This window comes from Onychostoma macrolepis, chromosome 05 (assembly GCF_012432095.1).
Source record: "Onychostoma macrolepis isolate SWU-2019 chromosome 05, ASM1243209v1, whole genome shotgun sequence".
NCBI lineage: Eukaryota > Metazoa > Chordata > Actinopteri > Cypriniformes > Cyprinidae > Onychostoma > Onychostoma macrolepis.
The window spans coordinates 7,698,941-7,721,258 of record NC_081159.1 but is presented as its reverse complement, the minus strand read 5'-3'; the positions used below and the strand labels follow the sequence as shown (position 1 = coordinate 7,721,258).

Sequence of the window (22,318 nt, the reverse complement as noted above, 5' to 3'; positions counted from 1 at the left end):
ACAAAAGTGGATTTTTTTTAATACTTTATATAATTTATTTTCCGAATAAGTTTCTCATAAAGGCTGCATTTATTTGATCAAAATACATAAAAAATAGTAAAACTGCTTTTTTTCAACTTTCACATACTGTAAAAATTTTCAGCAGCTATTATTCCTTTCTTCAGTGGTACATAATCCTTAAATCATTGTAATATGTTGATTTGCTGCCCAAAAATACTTTTTATTACAATGTTCAAAATAGTTGCTTAATACATTTGGGGAAACAGTGATTTATTTTTTATGATTTGATAATTTTGTGAATAGAAAGTTCAAAAGAACTGCATTTATTTGAAATGGAAACCTTCTGTAACATTATAAATATGAAAATCAATCAATCAATTATATATATTACTGTAGTGTATCTTCACCACTGATGTTCCCAAATCCCTGTATGAAAACTTTAGTGTTAAATGATGTTATTTTGGGGGAAACATGAATAAAAACAAAGAATGTTTACACAGATTTTTCCATATAACAACTATTCTGTGCATCTCTATCAAGCTCTTGAAAGAACAAACAAACTAAAAAAAAAAAAAAAGGTCCATATGACTATCAATGCCCTATTTCCCAAGTCTACTAAAGCCTACTATTATAGGGTTTGGAATGGTAATGTAGTGAGTAAATAATGACAATAATTATTAATATTCATTTCCTCTTTATTGAGGAGCAGCATGGCCATGGTTAAATCAGCATATTTGTCCAAAGTGGAAGATTTACTTTGTCAATGTCTTGATTTGTGACATTCCACTGAACCCCAGTTGAAGGCCTTAAGGGTTTTGTCACTCGTTATACCCGATGGTCTACTACTCAAGGTCTAGCAACCGATGAAATTAAGCAACGCTTGTCCTGCATCAGTCACTTGAATAACCTAGATGTAAAAGGTCTTGGCCGTTAAAAGAACCAACCCATTTGGCCACAAGGAGTGTCGAAACCACAAATGTGGCAATAACCTCTGATGTTAAAGTGAGGTATGGAGTGGGAGGTTTGACGAAACTTGACAAAAAAAAAAAAACACATTTTAGTGATATGCAGTGACTCACAGCAGACATGTGAAGACTAGCGCTGTTTGATAGCTGTACTTGTCCAGGCCTTCCACCGCCCACACAGTCCCTCTTCATGTTAACAAAAGAACCGAGGGCGAGCGAGCAGACAGAGATACGACTCTCAACTCCTCTAAACACCGCAGCCGTTACACAGACATGTCACAGCGCCGCCTCCTAGTGGTAAAACGCAGTTATTAACAATCATATTCTTTGAGAAAATATCGCTAAATACTTTATCGGAGTCTTACGTGAGAGTTGAGGGGGAAAATGCCATATTTGGTGGTTAGCAATGGGTTGGTTGAGATGGATTTCTGGTTATACAATGCTTAGGAAATACTTCCTCACAGCATTACGACTACATAAAACGGCGAATATAACCCCTCTAACCTGTTATTTTTACTAACAAAACCATCTCCCTCAGTCAGCGTGTGGGTAGAAAGTAAAGCATCAGTCTGCTTTTTGGCAGGTCCGTTTTCTAGGACAATGCCTTTGCTTACAGCAATAAAGCACAGAGCTCAACGTCAACATGCCTCTTATTAAAAAATAGCTCAGTTGCAGGCAAAAAAAAAAAAAAAATCAATTTCTGTCTACCTATTTACTTGCACAGCACATTTACACACATGGAATACATTACAAACAACAAATATAATTATGTCATGGACATATCAAGATACTTATGGCTCATTTTGATGCAGAATGTGTGAACATATTTGTTAGAGGCAATGAAGGCAAATTCTAGAAGCCTCTTTATCTTGGACCAGTTGTCAGGGACATAAAAACAAATGCAGAAATCGTTGAAATATCAGCAGCTTATACAATGTAGTACAGCAATGAAACATGGAGAACATTGATCACTGAACGTCTCTAGGTGTATTCTGAACCTGAAGTATATTTTTAAGTCTAAAAAAGGTTAATCCGGAGGTTTAAATACCCAGGGAAGGCTGTACAACAGTCAGCAGTTATTGTGGTGGAACAACAACAACAGTAATGTGGCAGAGATCTTCCATCTGTGAAGCTGGACAGCCTTCAGTGAGTGAACCAGGAGAGTCTGCAGTCTGTGAAGCTGGAGTATTTGCGGTCTGTAAGCATGCAGAGTCTGTAGTATTTGAAGCTGGTGGATCTGCAGGCTGTGAAGCTGGACAATGTGAAGTCTGTGGAGCTGTAGAGTAGACAATCTGTGGGGTTTCTGTCACCTGAGGAAGGCTCTCATTGTCCTGCATGAGCTTTAATAGGCTTTTACCTCTCTTGAGTCTGCTTTTGTCCACCAGCCGGAAAGCCTCCATAAACTCATCAATGTCAATGCTACCATCATTATTTGTGTCGGTGCTGATAACCAGCTCATTGATGACCTCATCAGAGATCTCCTTTTTCAGATAGGCACTGAGCAGTTTCAACGTCTGACGGAAATCCTCAAAAGTGATGAGACCTGAGAGAAACAGAAACACAGGCCATGGGAGTGTGCTATTCAAAGCCACCCAACTACATTTGGCCTCTTCTTGGTAGGAATTGTTCATTTCACTGTGTAATCAAAATGGACTATTCTTATTTTAATGTAATATTGCAGTGTTAATCATAAATGATTTATTCGTGCATGTGTCCTCGCAATCTTTCAAAAGGGTGGGACAAAAATCCATCCCTTCCTATAACCAATGAGAATTAATAAACAACAACAATCCAATAAATTCCCAATGGACGAAAGAAAGTCTACAATATGGAAGAACAGACAATCACAACATTTGTTTCATGCTGACTTTGAACTATTTACCTCATTTTAGTCTTCATCTTATCTGAGTTTATGTCCTTATGAACATATATTTCAAAAATACGAGTCATTTGTTTATGAGTAACCTTTTTTGTAAAGTCACGATGACACTAAAGTAGCTGATCTTTCCCTCCATACTGTGATGTACATCTGAGTTTGACAGATTTGGTTTAATGCATCGGTTTTTGATTGGATTTTGAGATGTGGGTGCTGCACTCACAAATGATGAATGCAATGAAAATTCTGTCATTAATTACTCACCCTGTCGTTCCAAACCCGTGAGACCTTCGTTCATCTTCACAACACAAATTCAGAAATTTTTGATCTTTGATCTTTCTGTCTGGAACTACCCTGTTCAAGGCCCAGAAATGTAGTAAGGACATTGTTAAAATAATCCATGTGACATTGGTGGTGAGAATACTTTTTTGCTCAAAGAAAACAAAAATAACGACTTTTAGCAATTCTTCTCTTCCATGTCATTCTCCGCTGCACATTCACAAGAGTACCATAATGTATGTATGTGGTGCTACTGATGCAGGAGCCGGTGTTCTGGCATAGAAGCTGCATGCACTGCGCCTTCTTCACAAACAGAGGAATGCACACGCATGTGTCGTGGTACTCTCATGAATGGCAGTGAAGACTGACCCAGAGGAGAAGAAATCGTTGAATAAATGTATTATTTTTGGTTTCTTTGTGCACAAAAAGTATTCTCATAGCTTCATAAAATTAAGGTTGCACCACTGATGTTACACGGACTATTTTACTGATGTCCTTACTTAACTTTTTGGGTCTTGAACAGGGTATTTCCGGTCAGAAACATCTCGGATTTCATCAAAAATGTCTTAATTTATGTTCCGAAGGTTGAACAAAGGTTGAGGGTGAGTAATTAATGAAAGAATTTTCATTTTGGGTGAATTATCCCTTTAAACATTACACGATCAGAAAAGCATTAAAAATGAAACGTATACATTGACGACTCATTCATAATAAGATCTAGAATGCATTTACACCAGGGTTCCTCAAATCTCGTCCTAGAGAGCCAGTGCTTTACATAATAGATCAGGTGAATTTTCATTTTATGCCAACTAGAACGAGTTACTAGTATTATTAATACCAGCTTATATTGTTTCATACCTGAATTATCTGTGTCCACTATTCTGAAAATGGTCTCCAGCGTGGAGCGGTGTCTATACAGTGTCTCCAGCATAGTCTGCTCAATGTGCTGTAGTGAGAAAAGAGGACAGTGGTTTCTGAAACATATCAACATAGTCATTTTACAAAGCTAACGCAACAGACAGTGATTAAGTGATCTGCTTTACCTCAGAACTGGGCTTTTTTAGGGCAAGATCACGGAACCAGCCTTGGTAGTCCAGCTTCCCCTCAGTGGTGCTGGACACTAGCTGAGGATGAAGCACTCGCCAGGGCAGATCCAGGTGAAGAACTCGCTCGATTGCACTCGCCCAGTCATTCAAACAGATCAGTCCTGTCAGGTCAAAGATCAGATAGAGAAACTATGAAATACTTCTGCTCATACGAGGCATTGACATTACTTTGGCTTTTTAACAACTGCAAAACCCGCCACCAAGTAACTAGAAAACCTACCTGCTTGTTAAGTCATGACGTAAGGAATAGAGTCCAAGCCTCTACTCGTTTCAATTTAGAATACCATCTGATCTCATACCTTGTTTATGAGCATTATTATTCATATCACACATTTAAACTAAACTTCATTAAAAACTCACAGTGTACAACTATAATCTTAGAGCTCACAGCATCTCAGGCATCAATATTTTAATGATTCATAAAAGATGAATCACTGTCTGGCCATCTGAGATTTCAGTATGATGATAAAGGTTCTCAGTATTATTCTCAGAATTCTCAGTATTATTACAGCACACAGTGAGAGTATATTAGCACCGTTTGTTGCTTGCTTTTGGCATCTGGGAAAGCGGACTGTTTTCAAATACTGAACGGTCTGAATTCCATTTATATTCTTATATATACCTAGTCGTCAAATCACTAGGTGGCAGAATACTGCACCACTGTGTTAAAGTATGCATTTCATGCTAAATAGTTGTGCGTACCTGTGTTCTCCTTATCGATCTCTTGAAAGGCCCTCAGGAGATCTGACTTGTGCACAAACAGTTGCTCTCGAAGGACTTTGAGGGCTGTGTGCTCTGTGCGTTTTACACTGAAAGAACATCAAGAAACGAGCCAGAAACATGACAATGAATCTCTTAACACTGAAACAGCAATGGTAACATTCGTATCCAAAATTATTACAACACAACATCTGCTGTAGTTTTCCAACAAATACTAAGTCAATACCAAACAATACATTTAAAACTGTGAATGAAAACCATTTCCTCTAGTTCAGTGGTTCTCAAACAGGGGGCCGGAGCCCACTAGGGGCCTCAGCAAACGTCCAAGGGGGCCTCAAGATGACTTAAATGATTCAAAACAAGCATTCAATCTATTGTAATGCTTGTTTCGAATAATTTTAAGTCATCTTAAACTAAAAATAAAAACGTCTTCATTTCATACAATTTAGTTTTTTATTTGAAGATCCAGAATTCCCAGGATCTTAAAAAAACTAGATACATAAGGAAGCCTAATTTAAAAAGTGTGATTTATAGACTTGGAAAAGTAAAATGTAAAAATCTTTATCCTTAATCCTTATCCAGCAATTCATGAAAAACTGAAAGTCATTAGGACTTCAATTATTGTTGTGGATAATGGGCGGCCTTGGAGTCAGAAAGACTGAGAAGGTTGAGAAGTACAGATTTAGTTAGCCAAATGGCTGATGGTAGCATGTGTGTTGATTACTTTTGTGGAAAGCTCAGTCCTCGGGTCATACTGGTGGCCTGATATGGAAAAAAGTAAGGCACAAGATCTGGACCCAGCCTGACGAAGGCTCCTCTGTTACTGCCAACCTCATAGTAGTTAGAGGCTGAGAAAAGGGTCAGGACCTGAAAAAAATACATGGAGGGACAACAATAATCAACTTAATGGAATCAACCTGTCGAGAACATTTCTACAAACATACAAAAAATATTTAGACATTTGAGCTACACTATAAATGTCAATTTGCACAACCGAAACATAGGTGGAAAATTAATTTTTGATGATACAGCAAATGATTTCAGGACTTTTTTTTTTATATTATGATCTTAAAGTCCTCCTAAAAGAAAGGAAAAATACAAAAGAGAACCCTTTATCTAATTTGTTTCACTAAAATGGAGATTTTTAAGAGAAGCATTTGAGACAATGCTTGTGAAACAAAGTAAATGAGAACTTGTATTTCCTTAGTTATGAAAGGGCAACCTCTGAAGAATAATTTTACTCTGAGCTCAGCAAGAGAATTACTACATTACTCACAGGACACAGTGTCCTAAAAACCGCTCTAAATTAACATGAGCGTTCATAAGTACATGAAAGTAAATGTAAGACTGTGTGTAAAGCCTTTAGAGGAGCAGGTTCATATAAATTCACGTATTGCGCAACACGCATCTAAAAACTACCAAAAACAATTCTGCTTTAATTTGAGCCAAACTGACAAAGTCATCATGATTTCCTTCTCAAAAGTTTTTCTGAAAGCCCAGATCACTGCATTCCTGACCTTACGATTGTGGCAAAACTCGTATCCGTCCTGTTTGCACTCGTGTGAGCGGATGATGAGCTGGAGGTTGTGCCTGTTCAGAAAGTCCTCTGTGACATCAGGACCCCAATAACAGCCTCCGCCACGGACCTCGTTGGGAATGCAACCATCCTGAGGCATGGGGTCACTCCACAGCAGGTCCAAAATCTGACGGCACACAAGAGATACCAAACATCAGATGTCTCTTACAAATGACTTCATATCAGTGGGCTGTTATACGTATTAACATAAATACAAAAACAGAATGTGAAACTATCAGTGTTGGGCAGTAACTAGTTACTAGTAATTTAGTTACTGTAATAATATTACTTTTTGCAGTAACTAGTAGTGTAACTAATTACTAATAAGATTTCAGTAATAATATTACAGTTACTTTCCATAAAACAGCTTAGTTACTTAGTTACTTTTGATGCCTCAACCCCGCTGATTTAAAATCTAACAATCAAATAATTCCTAGATTTATTTTCATAATTTTCATGATGCGCACATGCATGTGATGACCCCAGTGCAGCAGGCAAGCTTGGAATATGGAAAAGCTTACATTCAGCAGGTAGAAATATTGCATTATATTTATACATCTGTTGTGTAAGTTGTGGCTTTACTTTACTCTGGCATTACATCCCTGTAATCAGCATGTGGTACATTATATTAATATAATTAAAAATATTTTTGGAAAATTAAACAGTTTCTTACAAACTCATGTGATTTGATAAAATACATAATGAAATTTAATCGCATATGGGTTACGGAAAAATTACTTCAAGCTACACATGACAATTAATGAGATGAATACAACAATTCTACTTGAATCTCACTATCAATCACTATTGAGTGTTTGTAATAATTTCTGACTGCGATCCAATGTGGATTTTGGTCAAATAATGAGGCAGATATATGTTGTTAGTAACATTCTAGAAGAATTGTATCTGGAAGATACACAGTTACAACTTCTGTGGGGCGTGAAGAAAAAGTAATGTAATTAGTAGTGCAACTAATTACTGTTGCCAGAAAGTAATAAGTAAAGTAAGAATATTACTTTTGAAAGGAGTAACTAGTAATGAGTAATATATTACATTCTTTGAGTAACTAGCCCAACAATGGAAACTATTTGCATTGCTTTTAAAATTAATGTTCCATTTACATTTATGCATTTTAGCAGACGCTTTTATCCAAAGCGACTTACAGTGCATTCAGGCTATACATTTTTTTTTTTTATCGGTATGTTTTTTTACATACACAATATGTTCCATATTAGATGCAAATTTATCACACTAGTCACACTAACTCTGAAATATACTTTCAGAGTTATACTTTCTGTGCATTTTATTATTTATTTTGATGCAATGTCTTTCCTAAAAGCTTCCATACATTATTTGAAATACTCCACGTGCGATTTGTGTTTATTTTCTACACTGAGGTTTGAGTTGAAATGAATGGTGAAATACTTGTATTGTATTAGTACAGTTGTTCTCAACCTGGGAGCCGGAGTCCACTAGGGGGCCTCAAATTGTCAAAACATTCAAATAAGTTTAAACTGAACAAATAAGCTATTTCTTATTCTCAAAATTCAACTTCTCAGCAACTTTTTTCTTTGAAGATTTCTAAAAGCTATTTTTAAATCTATTTTTTATACATGGAAAAGTCATAAATTGGTTGATGGTTTCACAAAGAACCTTTAACGTTCATGAAACCTTTCCTTTCCACAAAAGAGCTTTCTTTTAAGAGCTCTTTACTAAAAGCTTCTTCACAGAACCAAAAATGGTTTTTCTATGTCACTGCAAAAAACAAACAAACAAAAAACAAAAACAAATTCTAACCTTTATTTTAAAGAGTGTAACATTTTCACTGGGCCATCGGATATTGTTATGGATAATAGAGGTAAAAAAGGATGAACCACTGTTTTAGTACATTTAGTACTGCAAATCAGTCAAACCACGAACAGTATGTACAATAGCACAAAAGAAGCACACCTGTTTCCACTCATCATTGCCGGTGTCGATGAGCTCTGATGATTCTGGTTCAGAGTCAGATGACAGAGTAGAGCTCAGACTACGGTGAGACTTGCTGAAGCGGGACATGCTAAACTCTGCTTGTCTACGGCGAACCTCAAACTCCTCCTCAAGCGTCCGAGCCACGGTGCTTGAGAAGTCTTGAAGGGAGCGTCTTTGAAAACTTTCCCGAGCACCAAACGGTTTGGGAAAGGTCAGCGAGCCCCTTCTGTTCTTACAGATGATCATCTCGTCATAACGCTCTGAATCTGCATATACATTAGTGCGTGATGGAGTCTTCCTCTTCGGAGGCCTCAGAGCAGACACATACTAGAGAAAGACAACATTCATCAGTTAAAAAATGTAAAAAAGATTTGATGTTCATGCTTTAATGACATGCTAACCATTTGTTCGACTCACTCTGTGTCTGTCTATTCGAGCTATCAGAGCAAGATCGGTGGTATCCGAGATTCCTCCATGGACTATCAGCACCCGTTGGTCGATTACCGTCACTAAAGGCAACCAGCTGAAGATTTTCTGAAGCAACTTGAGGATACGCTTCCCATGCAGCTTAAAGCAATTGAACAGATGAGAGATTTATGATAACAATGCACATCAAATAAATTTAGAGCAGAAACATGGCAAAAGAACAGAGCATAAAACATTAGTTATTATCATATTATCGTATCGCAGCAAAGTTATTATCATGAACTATTATCATCAAATTAAAACTAAAACCATTAAAAATAAATTACTTAAAATTAATTGAAATAAAATAAATATAAAAACTATATTTATATAAAACTACAACTACACTGTAAAAAAAAAAAAATGTTGAGCAAACGTATTAGTTTCCAAGTCAACAATACTCATTTTTGTTTAGTTTCAGTTGAAGTACTAAAATCAATAATACTAAAAACTACACCGTAATATAAACTAGACATATTTAAAAATAAACAAAAACTAATGACAAAACACACAACAAATTCCAAAAACTTTAACTTAAATTAAAAAAAGCATTAAAATCAAATTGAAAATATGAACATAAATACTTTACATAAAACCTTTATATATATTGCATTATAAAAGTTTTAATGCATTAATTATGCCTCATATAATGCACCTAATAATGCATGATTGTATGATCTCAAGATTAAAGCACATTATACTAGAGACAAACAAACCTTTAAATATTATAAAGCATTTTAATTTTGGTTACAATTATTTATGAAAAGATATAACGCACACAACATACATTATGAATACCTTTATAATGCATTATACATAAAGGCTTTAAGTAAAGTGTTTCCCAATTTTCTTTTAGCATACTTGTATAAATATAGAATCTTTCCACAAATGATTCATAGCCGTATATTAAATTCCCTACTAATCAAACGTCAATCAAAAGTTTATTCATTTACCAGCTAGTTAACAACCACAACGTCTTTAAAACGCTAATAAAAATATAGTATCTTTCCAATGTTAAAAACTGACTCATCTATATATTTCCTTTCCTACTAAGGTGTCATATATGCAGTCAAAGGTTTGTTCGTTTACCATCTAGTTAGTTAACAGCCACCAGTGACAGAGTACAAAAAGTCTTAAAGCCTGCTTGTTGTAATCCTCTTACTGAGGACTGGCCCACATTCTGTGAAAATAACTGCAGGAGAACTGACCAGAGTTTCCACTTTTAAACTGTAAGTCTGAGCAGGCCACTTGCTGTTAATAGGTGATGTTCTTGGAAAGGAAGTGCCAGGATATCCCTTACTGTTTCATAATGGAGATAAACAGCTAACACCATATGGTAAACAAACTCTTAGGAACAGGAAGCTGAGGAATTACAGCACCCAGACATTAGATGTAGGCCTAAATAATGACCTACCTTGTATTTGTTCAGTACTTCTTTGGTGAAGCCATACCTTTGAAGAGAAAATGATAAGTTTTCACAAAAACAAAAATCCAAAGTGGCAGAAGCTTTTTCTTGTAGAAAAGGGAAAAAGTCCATTTGATTTGATGGCGGGATTCAGATGAAAACAGTCTTTATTCTTGCCCTTATAGTTCTGAATTTATTAGTAAAAGTGTAAATTATCATATTATAGTGCCACAAAAATTAGTATAGCCTACTGCCTCATCTAGACCAGTGGTTCCTAACCTTTTTGACTCCAAGGATCTCCTCCTATTTGAAAATAAGGTAAATTAAGATTACTGGAGTATGTTTTACATGAAAATACTATTACAATGAGATATTTGCTGTTTCTTTGTAATTAATTGTTAAATTAACTAGCAATTTCTAAGTGAAAATTGTTTCTACTCCAAATTATTTTCTTTTTCAGTGTAATAAAAATAAACTTAAAAATATTTCTCAAAGAAATCTCAGTTTAATATTGTACATTATTAAAAAAATAAAACTTTATAATTTGGGACCCCTCTGGAAATTTGCTTAAAGGGATGAAAAAAATTAAAAATGAAAATTCTGTCATTAATTACTCACTCTCATGTCGTTTCAAACCCATAAGACCTTCGTTCATCTTCAGAACACAAATTAATGTATTTTTGATGAAATCGGAGATCTTTCTGACCCTGCATAGACAGCAACGTAACTGAAATGTTCCCAGACCCAGAGACGTAGTAAGGACGTCAGTAAAACATACATAATGTTTGTTTCCTTTGCACACATAAAGTATTTGTGTAGCTTCCTAAAACTGAGGTTGAACCACTGATGTTACATGGACTATTTTACCGAAGTCCTTACTACGCTCTCGGATTTCATTAAAAATATCTTAATTTGTGTTCTGAAGATGAACGAAGGTCTTATGGGTTTGGAACGACAGGGTGAGTAACAAATGACAGAATTTTCATTTTGAGTGAACTATCCCTTTAAGCCCCCTTGTGGTTAAGAACCACTGCTCGTTTAAGTGGCTTTTTTGAGACTATTTAGCAATTCAGAATCAACATTTTTTCAAGAGTGTCTATTAAACATGCATGTGTGAAATGGGAGTGAAAGAGTTAGAAAAAAATAATACTATGATACTTGGACCCTTAATTATAAAAGCTTAAGGCACTGGTATCATTGGTAACTTTATACTTAGCTGGGGTACTGCAAAATACATGTGGTGAACAAAGTTTTAAGACTATCTTATATAGTGTGTGTTAGTAAATACATGTGTTTAGCACATTTCCATTACCTCAAATTAATTATGTGATCTTCGTGGTTTCCTCGATTAAGATAAACATCTCCAGGAAACACAAGTAGAAAAGCAAACAATATGAGCAGAATCTCTATGGAGTCTTTGCCTCGGTCCACATAGTCTCCATTGAAAACATAAGGTTTCTCCAATGACGGCATTCCATTCTGGCAAAATAAATAGATCCCACTAAAAGACATGCTTTATCAGGCTAAGACAATCTTGTAGCTGAGTGTAAAATGATTTAATACATACCTTGTAGAATATTAATAGCAAGTCCTCTAATTGTCCATGTAAATCACCTGTAATAAAGTTCATAAATGTATTTAGAAGTTGCATTGAATTGTGTTATAATAAAAACTTGAAATGTGTCAGCCACTCTCACCACAAATGGTTATTTCTTTGCTATGGCATGTAGAGACTCGGTTGATATTTGGCAACACTCTGAGCAACTTCCATGTTTCCAGAAGAAGTTGAAGAACGTAACGAGAGTGAAGCTGCTGCTTGGAGAAACCAGAAGTGTACATGGTTAAAGACATCGAGCGTTATCTGACTATCATGAAACATAAATTTATAGCATCCTCATGGAGTACCTACTTGTTTGTTTTTAAAGGCCTCTACAAGATCAGCAGCCTGATCCATATCTAAAGGAAAGGTTAGCCGTGGACCAGAGTAGATTTCTGGCACATCGATATTGGTGTAGTTGAAGTATCTCTCCCACTCTGCATCTCTGCAAACCTCGTTATCTCTGAAGATATGTGAGATCAGATTTCCTACATGGTAGAACATATATGATGTGTTTAGCATGGATAAATTTCAGGGGAAACTATAAATATGTTATGTGTTAATATACAACAGCTTCTTTTACGTTCACTGCTTGATGGAGTGAAGTTATCCATCAGGTAACCAAGAAAATTGTATAACTGTGTGAGAAAGTGAGAAAAGAAATATGTCACTAGTTGTTCGCAGTTTTCAGAGTTTTAATTGCTTTGGCGCAATTTTCATAAGCAATTGGTAAATTTTCGAAACTCTTAGTACTAATATCACAACAGATCATCAAAAGTGCACTTTTTTCAAACATTTCAGCATATTTTCAATTGTGTTAGTACAATACACACAATCACAAAATAAGTGTTTCATATAAATGTTTCATTCACAGTAACTGCTTTTCGTAAAGCTATTACTATCAAACTTTCCATTAGCATGACTTCTCATTCAGTTTAATACATTTGTCTATTATTTAATCTAACTCATCTTAACGGTTAATCAGTGGATCATTTGGTGCATCTATAGATATAGATTCAATAGATATTTAGTTTCTATAGAACGTGATTTCAAATTAGGGATAACCAAATGCACTGAATTATTTTTACACTAAAAGTGATTTATCTAAGATGATAACCACTATTTTGTAAGGGTGTGTGTGTGTGGTTCAGGTAAACCCTATTTTATGGGGACAAAATGTCCCCACAAAGATGGCAATATCTGAAATTATTGTCCTTTTTTGGGTCCAATGAGAAAAAAATATATTTTTCATAAGGGTAGGTTCAGGAGTAGGGTTAGTGTAGGGGGAGACAGTATAAAACCCATTACTCCTATGGAATGTCACCATAATGATAGGAAAACCTGTCTCTGTCTGTCAATTTTATATCTCACATAAAATCAAATATTATTGATTTTATGTGAGATATGCAAGTTAGGTAATTTACAGTTTTTGTTGCTCGCTTTGGTACTAATTTCACAAGTAAGGTGTACTTTTTCAAAACTCTTAGTACTAATATCACAACAGATCATCAAAAGTGCACTTTTTTCAAACATTTCAGCATATTTTCAATTGTCTTAGTACAATACACACAATCACAAAGTATCCTTTTCACTACACAAAATAATTGCTTCACCTAAACATCTATATGTTTCATTCACAGTAACTGCTTTTCATAATGCTCTTACTATCAAGCTTTTCATTTGCATATCTTCTCATTCAGTTTCATACATTTGTCTATTATTTAATCTAACTCGTCTTAATGGTTAACCAGTGAATCATTTGGTGCAGCTATATATAGCTATAGATATAGATTCAATAGATATAGTTTCTAAAGAACTTGTTTGCTATTTAGGGGCAATCAAATGTAATTATTATTATTTTATTTATCTTCGATTTTGAACATGTGTGTGTGTGGTTCAGGTAAACCCTATGTTATGGGAACAAAATGGTTCCTCAAAGATGGCAATATCTGAAATCAATTTCCTTGTGGGAGACTTTTTTTCTATAAAAAAAAAAAAAAACATTTTTGTAAGGGTAGGTTTAGGAGTAGGGTTAGTGTAGGGGGATAGAATATATAGTTTGTACAGTATGCTATAAAACCCATTACTCCTATGAAATGTCATCATAATGATAGGAATACCTGTGTGTGTGTGTGTGTGTGTGTGTGTGTGTGTGTGTGTGTGTGTGCGTGTGTGTGTATACCTAATTACCCATATTTTGGGGACAAATTGTTACCCAGAAGTGAGCAAAACCTGATAAAATCACACACACACACAAAAAAAAACATTAAGTACATTAAGGGAGAGGAACTAATCAGAGATATATCAGAAGAAGGGAGACAGATGGCATCAAATACAGCATTTTACATCACATTATGCCATGTGATACTGTATATAGAGGCATTACCATGGTAGAGACATCACATTACTATAACTCATCTGAAAAGTGCAGTTACAGTGTAGATTCAGTCATATGTCATACTGCATTGACAGTAAACTCTGTCTAGCACCAAACCTTATTGCCATGTCATATCTTCATCACACCTTTTGATCCAGTAACACACTGTATAAATACTTTTACAAACATTATGCATTTTATGCGAGTTATGCAAGCTAGGTAATGTAAGTGTCATTTCTGACATGACAGTTATTGCCTCTATTACTGTAATTATTTCAGCAACAAAGGTGATTTGAAACACGTATCTTGAATTGTTTGCTATTACATTAACTGACTGTTAAAAGTATTAAACTGAAAGAAGATCATACTGTTGTGTTTCGGTGATTAAACCAAATGTTGTCATTACATATTACACTAATCTTGTGTTTGAAACAGTGGTTATGTGGACTGAAAATATGTGCAACTGAATAAAAGCATTACATCAAGTTTTGAAAGAATGACAAGCTGTGTTACAAGTGTGATCAGTTTGGATTTTTGTACTAAGAGTTTTGAAAAAGTACACCTTACTTGTGAAATTAGTACCAAACGAGCAACAAAAAGTGTATTTTCTAACATGACAATTATTGCCTTTATTACTGTAATTATTTCAGCAACAAAGGTGATTTGAAACATGAATCTTGCATTGTTTGCTCTTGAATGAACTGATTGTTAAAAGAAGATCATACTGTTGTGTTTTGGTGATTAATTCAAATGTTGTCAATACAATGATCTTGTGTTTGGATCAGTTTGACTAGTGGTGTTACAAGTGTGATCAGTTTAAAGTTTTGTTCTAAGAGTTTTGAAAATGTACACCTTACTTGTGAAAATAGTACCAAACCATTTTTTTTTTAAACTGTAAGTAGACCATCAATTCATCAAGTCACTCATTCATTCATTTTTATCACTCTGAAACCTGCAAGTTTGCAAGTTTTAGATAGACTGTATCTTATTTTGCTACGCGAAGTACACTATTTGAATGTGCGTGACTTCCGCTTCATCAGCAGCAACAGATGGTTGTCAAAGTGCAGTAAAAGTAAAACAATTTGTGCTACAAACCAGTGTGTTTATGATTATGATAATTAATTAAAATAATATGAGAACCAGTTTGCAATATTATGCAGCAAAACGAAGTTTTTGTCAACCTGGTCTCATAAAAATCTGCGCACTTTTTGTGCGACACGTTTCGCCGCAGTTTCAAATAGAAATGTCCACTGAGTGGCGCTAAAACACAGGTTCAATACGTGAACCCTGGCACGTTTTTATTACGTAGATATTGGTACGTACTGCTGTTTTTTTGTTACGTTGCTTCAGATACTTATGGCGGCGGTTCAGAATTCAAATATCCGGGGACTGTCGCTAAAGGTTAATGCTCTATCGTGTTGGAAAGATGCCCTACACCAAATCCAGCCCTAAATTAACCTACCAGATAGTGTTAGCAAATGCAAAACTGATATAAAAACATTAGCTGATGCAACTGTGCCATTTGAACTTACTTTTATGCAGATTTTAACTGCTTTATCAAACCGTAGTTACACGGGATTCGAACCGGTGCTTAAGTCCGTCTCCGTACTCCGTGAGCTACCGAACAAACCCATAGATATGAAGCTGGATGTGTGCCATGCTAATGTTCAAAAGTATCAGTTTTCAAATCTCCCAGCATATTAATATTGTTTTGAAGTCATAGCATATTCTTCAAGTAATTGTGCGAAAATTACGCTTTATTAATCGCAACTCTGTAATTTTGTGTGAAAGTGTTCATTTATTTTGGAAACTGCAGTGATATGAACGTATTCATTGATATGGTACGTATTTCATGTCACGCTAAAAAGTGCACCCCGGTACGTAAATGCCATGAGACCAGGTAGGTTTTTGTACAGGTATAATAACTGGAAGCATGACACCGGAAGCTGCGCACATTCGCAAATGTCGCCAGCTCTTAATATAGTGTGGAGAAGAGATTTCTCACTTTGATCTGGTCTTGAAGGTCTGCGTACTCCATGGACTGGAAGATGTTCCAGGTGTATCTGCGTCTCATTTCCATGCGAGCCGCATACTGTCGGTACCAGCGCTGGATCAGCACCGCAGCCTTCATTGCTTTCAAGAGAACACGACTGAGGTGAGAAAGGACTTTTACCTTTTGTTTAAATAAATATAATTAAACAGATCTGCTACAAATGCAATAGTTTTTGTGTCGGACTTCTAGAATTACACCCAGTTTAGCATCATTTGAGGGATTATTATTTATTCACTGAAAAAAAATTGGTGTAGGATTAGTTTGTAGCATTTTTGCTAGTAAATTTCACAAATAATTACATAGAAGCAGCTGTTAATCCTTTGAATTAAACGTGGAATTGAAGTAAATTAAGTAAAAAGACTTAAATAGTAGGCTACTTTCTTGTAAAACATACCTCAATAATGTTTCTTTTATAACCTACAACAAGTAATTTTTAGTGTACTGATAGTCTTATAACTCTGTGTATAGCAGGCTATGTAATAGCCAACAATAGTAAAACAGACATCATAGTGGTCATAAAAGATGAATTTTGCTTACTTATGGCTGCTGCAGACATGCATGAAAAAGAAGACATGTTGAGAATGTAAATGAGTTACTTATATATTGACACTACACAGATATAGACGGCCATGTTCTAATTCAATAGCTGCCAGAGATAAGGTTTTACACAAACTTTGCTGGACTGGTAAAAACTCACCTGGGATGGCATTTCCATCTGTTTTAAGAAGAGAATTTATTTAGGTCAAGTTATAGTCAAGCTAAATAGTCTTTGAATAAACAGAACTCACACATACAGCATATATCATTCTTTGAATGGCACAAGCCATTCATATTATTGTCATTGAAAACATTTTACCTTTATCAAATTTTCTATTGAATTCGCTGTTTTTTGTGACACCACACCCCATGGCTTCTCCTGAAGGTAGAAAATATGAAAGTCAGTATAACAAGCACTTTTATTAAGCACTTGTATGAAACAATGATTTATATTTTTATATTTATTTGATACAAATCACTTTACAAAATAATGTGGATTGGATTTGCTAAATGGTTAAGAAACCATTGTACCACTGTAAAAATAAAAGCATTAAATTAAAAAACAACCACAAAAAAACACCTAATTCAGTAATACACAATTTACACAATACATTATTTATATTATTCATTAAATACAAAAATTTAGACCAACAGACGTACTCTAGTAAATCATATTACTGTAGGCTATGCTGTACAATATTATCAAGCTTTTGACAACAGGCTACACTAAATGTCATGTTGTTGCGCACGTTAATGAGATCCAGAGAGCGAGTTAATCTGGGTCGATTGCTCTCTTGGACTGGCCTCAATCCTCCTTATAGAGCAGACGGCGTCAACACGCACCTGTGCCTCTGTGAAAGCCTCAATGATGACCCTGCTTCACTATAAACCAGCTTCTGTTATTCATTAAAATAGTTAACATTTTAAAAACGTACGAGTATCTATCTCACAATTTAAAAAAAAAACACCAAGAGTCAGAGATGAATGGGGGTATTTTAAGGTTTTAACTGGGGATTATGGACTATGGATTTATAGACTTGTTTGTAAGGAAGGTTATTCATTAGCTCACCAGACATCACAGTAATTTAGTGTAGTGTAACAGACATGCTCGTTTTGAGGTTAAACCTCTTTTAAGAGAGAGCTGCTGATAAAAGCTCATGTGACGTGCCCTTTGAATCTTGCTCACAGTAAAATGAAGTAAGACTGCTATTATGAAAAATATTCTATGGATTCTACAAATAAGACATGATATTTTTAACATAATTTAACCTATACTAAATCCTGCCTATTTAAAAAAAAAAAAAAAAAAACGGTTTAAGATTTCACACCATTTTATCACCATTAATTTAGTTTTAGCTTTTGGTACTTTTCTATGTATTTCTTTGAATTAAATGATAAAATGAAGGGCTGTGTAAGTCATGTCAGCAAAACATTGTCCTTAAAACTCCAAGCCATAAAAGCTTACAGCAAGAGATGATAAATCATGGTAGGTAAAACTCACCTGGTGGGTTTCTCTTTTAATCAAGGAAATCCCTGAAGCTTTATTTCCACTACATGTCACCCAAAGGAATGTGTCCACCTTCTGTACCCCATCAGTGCTTGAGTTAGTCAATGCAAAGAGTAGAAATGCAAAAAATCAGCTTGTAAGGACACAAAGAAAGTATAGTCAAACGCTTCTCCATGTCCCCTGAGGAACCTACAGTGTCCTGAGCAAAAATCCAATATTTTCATTCAAAAATAAGAGAAGACCTTGTGTCAAACTCCCGAGGCTTTCAGTAGGTGTGTTTGTTTGTCTGCGTCTTAGCAGTCTTCATCTGTGTAGCTGAATTAAGTGAACAAGCCCTGAAGGGATTAAGGGTAATAGCTTGATGCGACTTGACTAGACTTTTGTATAGGAAATGGCACTTTCCTAAAGGATGCAGGTTGTTGCTGTGTAAAGTATAGTGTAGGGGAATTTACAGTAAAGACCCTCGGACCAGGTGTGTTGAATGAAGACCAGAAGTCAAGAGATTCGATCAAAAATGAAGAAAATTTACTGAAGATAGTTTGCAGTTTCATCAGCAGAAGTCAGCTTCAAGACTCACAATCGAGTTTGCAGGCCGCTCTGCGTACAATTCAAAAACACCAGCAATTATACCCTAACAGAGGTTGCTAATTGCGTCAATGCATAAGTCATCAAAATTCTGATAGGTTCTAAAACCTAGATAAACTTAGACAATCTCCACATATGGACGTAAACGCTTCAAACATATCTCCATCAGCTTGGGCAGAAGTCAGCGATCAGGGATCATACAAGATAGGTGTCTTCCGGAAACCTATTTTTGGTCAGGATGGTGGCAGCTGACAGAGACAGTCTTCTAACACACAGAGAGAGAGCTACCAGCACACACACACACACAGAGCACTTATCAGAACTTCAAGGCTGCCTTGCCTTCGTTACACACACACTAAGAAGTCATCATTTTAGAGAGTAGAAGTACAGCATAAAGCAGGATTCTTTAATATCTCATAAGCGCACATAAGGTTACACATTTCACTCTTGCCATAACTTGATTAATAGTCAAACAAGAAATAATATAATAATATAATTAATATCAATATGAAGGATATGGCAGCTCGGCATCCACTCCTTCAGTCCCCCGTTTTAGACCAATGTGGGGTCCCATCCCACGTCTGGTCTACTAAATGAGGTCATGCTAATAACGCAGGCTGTTGGTCAACTTAAGCAGGTGCATATACTTAACATCTCTGGTACTGTCTGACATTTCTAGTAATAAACACATTCTTTCGTACAAAATACTTCCCGTATACATTCATCAGCTTACTTAATCCCACTATTTCTGCACTTGCACTAGTCTTTCTTCACATAAAAAGTTATGCCTTTTCCAGTGAATCATTCATTCTGTCCCTCTAACTGGAAAAGTGTCCTCCATCCATATATGCTTTCATCAACACACCTTTTGTAAATACCTCTTTTCCTACTACAGCTACTTCACACTGACCTTCTAAAACAAAACATTTAGCCAACAGCCTTAAAACTAAAATTTCATATTCATTAACCAGATTTAACAAATCATTAAAGTAATGTGCCTTGTTTGTTTTTACATGTCTTATCCAGACATTGCTTATAACCTAAATACCACTAAACGTAAAATTTTTCTGTCAGTTTTACCTAGTTTCTACCTAGTCTCAAAGTTTGCCTGTTCATTAATGATTTTTATTTTGAGAAAAATCAGCTGGGTTGTTTTGGTCTTAAAATCATTGCTTTGTTTTGGTTACTCTTGCTCAGCAGGCCGATAAGAGAAGCAGAGCGCCGTCCCTGCCTCCACTCAAGCAGTCTCTCTCTTACTGTGCAAATTATCATTTGACAGTTTCACCAACTTTTCACCAGTTTCACCAACTTAGACTATAATATCAAATTCATTACAACATATAACCCTTAATCCTTCAAATAGGTTAAAAATGTCAAGGTTTCTATATCTCAAATCTCAATTTAGACTGTTTAAAATACATAATGCTAGGAGCATTTCTTAAAATTATTTTTATCTTAAATGCTTAATTCCCTTAACCTTTGTTATCCAAACCATCTCTTGAATCAGCACCAGCAGTCTTAATTTTTAGCCACCACCATGTCTTGTAATCATCTTATGCCATGCATGAGTAAAAACTATGATATAGACATATTAGTTCAATATCATCTCAGCCTCATAAGAAATTTTATCTCAAAATAATGGCTGTCATCACATGGTCTCAGATGGTTCTTGAAAGCCCATTGCCATTAACTCTTTATAAATAAGCTCCTTTTCCTCAGGGTGGGATCCCTGGCATAGTTGCATCAAGTTGTGGATGCTTGTCACAACAAGCCATGAAGGAATGCGGTTGTTGGTGATCAGGTCTGGAGGAGCTCACATTTTTGAGGCAGATTGCTGTAACTTCTTACAGTTCCCCTCTTAACGATGCTCTAGGCCTATCAAGCATCCGCTCAACTCCACTACCATCTCACATATAACATCTCCCTTCTGGGCAGGTGCCCAGTGGCGGTGACCCCCTGCCTTAGGTTGTCCCCTATTGGCCAGAAGAGGATCTTACCCGTCATTGAGAAATCATCTCATGCACACTGGTAACCGCTCTTTCCCGTTGCAACATCCTCGACAGTTTCCTTCCAGAATCCGGTATTTTCCGCAGCTTAGGAAAGGTGCACTCGAGAACCATGAGAGCCATTGACAGCACCTACTAGTATTAAAACATTGAGACAGGTTAATCGTACTAATATTTAATCACTAAAATCAATTGGATATCTTCAAGCCATCATGCTGAGATTACTCAGTGAATTTATTTTTCACACCTGTCCATTCAGTGTAATTTTCTGTTACTTCTATCGCTGCAGCCATCGGGCCTGTATGATGGTGGAGACTAAAAATAAGACAGATAAGTTACTGGTCATAGAACAAGCAGCAATACAACTGTTTAATTATTCAAAATCATTACTTCTATAGCTCAGGGTCTAATATGATTTTAGAGGCTTCGTGTCTCTTCAACAATAGCCCCTAGATTGTTATTAAGTCTTTTTATAATCTTTTATTTCTTAAATGCATTGGGCAGTTGAAACATTTAACTACCAATTGCCCTCTTAATGCATCATATAACATGTCCTTTAACATCTCAGTGTCTATGATTTTCAACTGAAACACTGTGCTTTACTATAAATAGCTTGTTATCACTTATGACACAGGCTCAGATAACAGCATTTAGCTGACTTTGAATGAGAGACAGGACTCTGAGGGATTCAGGACTAGTAAGCGATGCATTTTCATTAACTTTCAACATAATTTCATTGTACTATCATTTTACTCTAGCCCAGCTTAAAACTTGTCAGAAATTACTTGCATTTTCAAATAAACATCTTTCTTTTTACTTTATTTTTGCAACTTTAGGTTTCTTCAAAGTTAGTAACATGTATTTATTCATTCACTTAATTCTGGCCATGACTTTGGAATTACTTTGGGTCATGCTAGCATGCTTTCTTTAAAGTTAACTTTGAAACCCCCGTTTATGTTACTTGTTTACAACATTATCAGCTCATCATTTTTCACTGGAAATGGGCATTTGGTTATGATGCTGAGTGGCTAAATTTTTACAGTCCGACAGTAAAATTACTCTTTTGCCCAAACATCAGTAAATATAGAAATTACAAATTTTTCACTCTGAACATGTCTCTGTTACTTTTACAGCTTAAACAAGAGTCATGGTGGGGGCCAGTATGAGATAAAAAACAACTGTTTCATTGCAGTCAAACGCAATCTTGTCTTCTAAAGCAAAACATAATCTAACTTTTTCCTAAATGCTACTGCCAATTTTTGTGCCTATACACAGTCGTTTAATCAACCCAGA

The 22,318-nt window shown here is 35.6% G+C and overlaps 1 protein-coding gene across 1 annotated transcript; it reads right to left on the bottom strand.

Annotated features, from left to right (window-relative positions):
* Positions 1-69: 69 nt before the first annotated feature.
* On the bottom strand, positions 70-16,487 carry ppef2a (protein phosphatase with EF-hand domain 2a). The gene is made up of 16 exons (XM_058774833.1): positions 16,343-16,487; positions 12,544-12,598; positions 12,273-12,448; positions 12,061-12,175; positions 11,931-11,977; positions 11,676-11,842; positions 10,643-10,666; positions 10,373-10,409; positions 8,911-9,060; positions 8,473-8,820; positions 6,464-6,649; positions 5,671-5,813; positions 4,929-5,035; positions 4,164-4,327; positions 3,979-4,066; positions 70-2,508 (listed from the first exon to the last, which is right to left on the bottom strand). Exons 1-16 carry the CDS (start codon positions 16,466-16,468, stop codon positions 2,042-2,044), a joined length of 2,400 nt encoding a protein of 799 aa, XP_058630816.1. The 5' UTR covers positions 16,469-16,487; the 3' UTR covers positions 70-2,041.
* Positions 16,488-22,318: the final 5,831 nt, after the last annotated feature.

Excerpts from the sequence above, each read along its gene's own strand:
- ppef2a (XM_058774833.1), bottom strand. The coding sequence starts at position 16,468 with ATGAAGGCTGCGGTGCTGATCCAGCGCTGGTACCGACAGTATGCGGCT. Across the intron at positions 10,667-11,675 it reads GATCACATAATTAATTTGAG|GAGGAGATCCTTGGAGTCAA; the intron begins GTAATGGAAATG and ends ATTTTCAAATAG. Across the intron at positions 4,328-4,928 it reads GATCGATAAGGAGAACACAG|GACTGATCTGTTTGAATGAC; the intron begins GTACGCACAACT and ends TTGACCTGACAG.